Source organism: Humulus lupulus, chromosome 4, assembly GCF_963169125.1.
Source record: "Humulus lupulus chromosome 4, drHumLupu1.1, whole genome shotgun sequence".
NCBI lineage: Eukaryota > Viridiplantae > Streptophyta > Magnoliopsida > Rosales > Cannabaceae > Humulus > Humulus lupulus.
The window spans coordinates 222494935-222499833 of record NC_084796.1 but is presented as its reverse complement, the minus strand read 5'-3'; the positions used below and the strand labels follow the sequence as shown (position 1 = coordinate 222499833).

The following is a 4899-nucleotide window of genomic DNA, read 5'->3' as shown; positions in this document are numbered from 1 at the left end:
CAAATTCTCTTCATAGAATCCTATCCAATTTTTATTTCCATTAAGAAGACACAATCCACCTTGTATCTCCTTAACCAAGCTTGAATAGCAAGCTTGGGTTGTCGGTGGCCTCGCAAGACCCTAGCAATTCCACGATAGTAACTTCATTGGAGAGGAGGAGCCTTGATAAGGACCGCCTTCTCGCCCATTCCAAAATTTTCCCCATAATTGACCTGAATTTCAACAAGGCCATTCTGCTTCTTCCCTTCTTTGTGTTGCTTCATCGACCGCTTCAACACTGACCTCAGTATCGATAAGGCATGGAATTGCTTGCAAATCCTTCAGGTTGAGTTTGTATTCCTCTCCTTTCTTAGAGCCTGATTCATACCATTGTTTTTTGCCTCCTTTCCTGGAATTCTAAGTTGTCGAAGATAGGTAGAGGTTTATTCACATGGGCAGCTGATGCATTCATATCTTGATTGGGCTTTAACATTGGAGTGAGGCAGATATGGGCCTTGCGCTTCCTCGGTCCATAAGTTGTAGAAATTATATCATGTACCCATTTTAAATGATACACTTTAATTTTTACCCACTATTTTTAACTTTTATTTTAGTACCCAAATTTTTAATTGATGTACCCATTATACTCCTTCAATTACATGTTTTTTTTTTCTCCTTAAACACACTACAATTAGAATGTATTTCCAATTTAACTATAATATGACACATATAATACACATTACAACAACACTTAGAATCATGTGCTTAAATAAGGGTAATTTGGGAAATCTCATGATAATAATGGGTAAAGTTCAACTAAATATATTTAGTGTCTAATTTTAGTTAACTACTCCTAAAAATGGGTAGTTCTCAACTTTTCCCCCATAAGTTCCATGAACCAACTATGATAGCTCTTCTGGGTCCTTAAAGATAGTGGGTTGGGCCTCATAGTTATTGATCTTACTTGGGGCCATGAGTTTTTCTATCATAGCTGATTTATTTGGGCTATTGGGCCTAGAAAATATTGTGGGTTCATGATGTCTATAAAGTCCTTAATTTGCACACCTGATAGTGAGGTACCTCAATAGTTTTCTCATGGAAGACCTTAAATTGGGAATAAAAGACTTGATCACACTGTTTTTGTCTGGGAGTACATTGGTTACTCTTGTTGACCTCCATGCAAAAGGGTGGGCCTTGATAGGGTTTTGGCTTACCTAAAGAGGACTCTGCCCCTTCTCCTGAAATCTTGCTTCCTTCCTAGTAGGACTGGTTCTTGCTTATTTGAAACCCCTTCTCATTGGTCTAAATTTTCTTCGTATTCTCGAACGGTAACAGATCGGAATCTACTCACCACACAACTCCCCTACCTTTTGTTTTTCCGACTGCTCCTCCCCATTCATATTTATTTATATAGATTTGTTTTTTTTTAATTGTAGTTTTTTATACGACACTAAGGCCAACAAAGTAAGGGAGGGTAATCCTCAATAAAATAATCAATTAACCATTTTGGGAAGTTGTCCTTCCACACCTGGTTTATCCTAAGCTTACGGCTAAGAACTGCAACATTATGAGCAGCTAAATTGCATAGTCTAGGAGTATGGCAAATGCTAGCACAACTTGTAAACATACAATGGGATCTAATCTCCAAAATAACAACCCCAAAGTCTGTACAATACGAGCCAACATTCTTGATAGCATTAACCACCTTTTGGTGATCAGAAGCAATGCTAAACATGGATAATTGAAGACTTCCAGCAAGGTCCAAAGTGCTGAGAATTGCCCTAGCTTTAGCTGCTTCCACTGAAGAGTATCTAGGCACCCAAATACCAGTATGCCCTACCAATACACCCAAGTGATTCCTGGCAACAAAACTAATGCTAAAACTAGGTACTTCCAAGTAAACTGCAGCATCATATTTAATGTGTATCTCTTTCGACGAGTGCGGTTTCCACCTGCAAGTACTCATGTCAATAGGCGTATGGTTTCTTTTATCCTGAGCATTAATTTTACACAGAGTTTTATCATAAGATAAAAGGGACAAAGCCCAATCAACTAAGGCAGTCCCCTCCGCACAGTAACTCCCATGCTCCACCTTATTCCTTCTCTCCCACGTCGCCCAGGAGACCACAACAAACTTACTAAACTCCTATGTGGAAAGCACACTATGGACAAGCAAAATAAATTCTAGTTATTCCATTCTATCATTTTCTCTCATCAGGTTATAGAATGGAAAACATTTCCAAATACTTTTGTTAGTTTACACCACCACAAAGCATGTCCCACTCTTTCCTCATCAATCTTACACAAAGAGCAAGTAGTGTTCAAATCCATACCTCTCCTTTTTAGACAAACTTTAGCAGGTATCCACTTATGACAGACCTTCCACCAAAAGATTTTGACTTTCGGAGGGACTTCCAACTTCCATAAAGCTTTCCACCATTTCTCTTTGTAGTCACCTCTCGACCCTCCCTCTTGAGCTTTGTTAATAGCCTTCGCCACTCTATAGCCACTTTTCACACTATACTTTCCATCCTTGCTTATTGGCCAAGTAATCTCATCCTCACTATGTTGTTGTCCAACATGCATCCCAACAATCCAGGGAACATCTGTTGCTAACTGGTTTACCATGTGCACAGCAGAAAGCACAGGGTGTTTGACTCAGAGATTTCAAAAAGAAATTATTTAAACAAACTTTAAATAAGCAGATCCATTAACATGCAATACATTAATCATAGAGAAATAAAAGATGAGGATTTACCAGTTGAAGAACTATAAGAATCCTCGCTATCTTTTTATATCTCCAACGAACATCCAATCCAAAGCAGTTCTTCAAAATACTCAGACCAAGATCTTCCAAGATGTATCTCTACACCTCAAGACGTGTGTGGGCACGTAAAGTAATAGTAGGGAAAATTTTCTAATTCACAAGATATTCTCAACACATGAGATCTTGGAATATTAGGTCTGAGATAGTTTTCAGAGATAGAGAAAAATAATACGATCTATTTTCTTTCTCTTAAAAGTCTTATAAAACTATTTCCATCTGATAGATTTATAAAAGAATTAATTAAAAATTTTAAATTCAAATATTAAATTAATTATTAAATAAATAAAAGAAATATCCAAGACTCATTCTTGGACCTTGTTACACGCCAACTACAGTGCATGCATTGTAGTTGGCGTGTAACACATCCCTGATTTCCTTTTAATTATTATTTAATATTTATTTATTCAAAAATATATAAACCTGATAACTTATCAAATTAATTAAAGAATAAATATCATTTCAAATTCAAATCCAATATGATTCATTATAAATATCTTTTTCACATTATTTAAATAAATAAAGCTAATTAATTTAAAATTAATTATCTTAATTATTTAAATGATATTTTCAAAAATACCAAAATAATTTTTGAAAAATATAATTGATTAATTTATTAATTAATTAATTTGTCTCAATTACATATTTGACCATGAAGAACAAATTTCTTCCAATATATGCAATTTTCTTGATTTTTCTCAATTTCAACTTGTTGATGCGGTTCTTCGGCAACAGGTAATTAAGAGAAGAAGAGAAAGAGATTAGTACTAAAAATAGAACCGTCGCAGATATGAAATCTCTGTGCCAGAACTAGGTGACTCAAGACACGTTTTTAAGTGGTTCGAAGGTTAAAATCCTTCTACTCCACTAGTCAATATTATTGATATTCTCTGGGTATTTGGTTTACAAAGTATATAGTTCTTCAAAGACTATTTTTTCCAACCCCTATCAACTCCCAGGGTCTCCTTATTTATAGGAGAAGGCACCTGGAAGTTGGTAGGGAGGTCATCCCGTGACCTTACCATTTGTCATATCAAATCTGTGACATTCATGATTAATTCCTAAACCTGACACACAAGTGTGGTCTAATCAGCATGGAAGGAGATAATGGGCCGCACGGCCCAACCCGTCCGTGGGTGTCTGAATACGCACGTTCCTGATGCGTGTCCGAGAAGTCAGGGGGATATCGGACACGTGATGGCAGGAATATGCACGTTTATCTTGCGTGTTGACTTCCCATAGGGTCGGAGCTTCCTGAGAAGCTCGCGACCGGAGCAGTTCATAACCCGAGCTGCTCCATCCGTGGCCTTCGGATGTCATTCTCAGCTCCTGGGGCAAAAAATGCGAGCTGGAAACAGGACCCCCTCGAGCTGACAAGGGCCCGTCCTGGAAATAGAGCCTCCGGCCTGCGGGAGCCTCGGACTAAATCAGGTTTAGTCCGAGGCTCGCCCTGCTAAACAGCCCGTGGGAAAACCAGGGCGTACATCTGCCCCCCAAGCTCCTGCTCGTGGTCTATGACGTCAGATACAGGAGACCACAGTAGGGGCTTCTAGACTTCCCCCACAACCCTTCGCATTCCATTCTTTTCGCAGGCGTCTGATACGTGGAACGCCGTGGGTGGCGACGGTACACTCTACGAGAACCGCATTAAATGGCCTAGCCTACTGTCCAGCCGTCGTTTCACGTTTCGAGTGGAGGGTCTCCCAAGAGCCTTTTACACGTGATCCTTCCCTTGTATAAAAGGGGGTGGTCATCCCACGCACGGGCCACCTTATCATTCAAAAAAATTCCCAAATTTCCTTCTTCTTTCTCTGACCTTCCAAAGAACGAAACCCTCATCTCTGCTGTTCTCATCTTCTCCGTTCACGAAGCTTAAGCGTACGAGTTCCTTCAAAGCCTTGGAGGCCACTGTACCAACGAAGCTCCTATCAGCGCAGCAACCTCGCTCACCATCCAACCATATACTGTAAGTTCTTCTGACCCTGTTCACTTTGAAAGCATGCCACTGTAGCTTAGGTAAAAAATATTACTGTAGCCACATGCAGGGGTTTTCTGAGCTGCGTGAACACAGAGGGTGACAGCCCTTCTTAGGTTAG

The 4899-nt window shown here is 39.4% G+C and overlaps 1 protein-coding gene across 1 annotated transcript; it reads right to left on the bottom strand.

Annotated features, from left to right (window-relative positions):
• Window positions 1–219: 219 nt before the first annotated feature.
• On the bottom strand, window positions 220–2607 carry LOC133832929 (uncharacterized). Its single transcript, XM_062263204.1, has 3 exons — window positions 2227–2607; window positions 1508–2125; window positions 220–396 (listed from the first exon to the last, which is right to left on the bottom strand). Exons 1-3 carry the CDS (start codon window positions 2605–2607, stop codon window positions 220–222), a joined length of 1176 nt encoding a protein of 391 aa, XP_062119188.1.
• Between the last annotated feature and the right edge of the window lie 2292 nt (window positions 2608–4899).

Excerpts from the sequence above, each read along its gene's own strand:
- LOC133832929 (XM_062263204.1), bottom strand. The coding sequence starts at position 2,607 with ATGGTAAACCAGTTAGCAACAGATGTTCCCTGGATTGTTGGGATGCAT. Across the intron at positions 2,126-2,226 it reads GGTGGTGTAAACTAACAAAA|GAGTTTAGTAAGTTTGTTGT; the intron begins GTATTTGGAAAT and ends CTTTCCACATAG. Across the intron at positions 397-1,507 it reads GTAAGCTTAGGATAAACCAG|AATTCCAGGAAAGGAGGCAA; the intron begins GTGTGGAAGGAC and ends TCGACAACTTAG.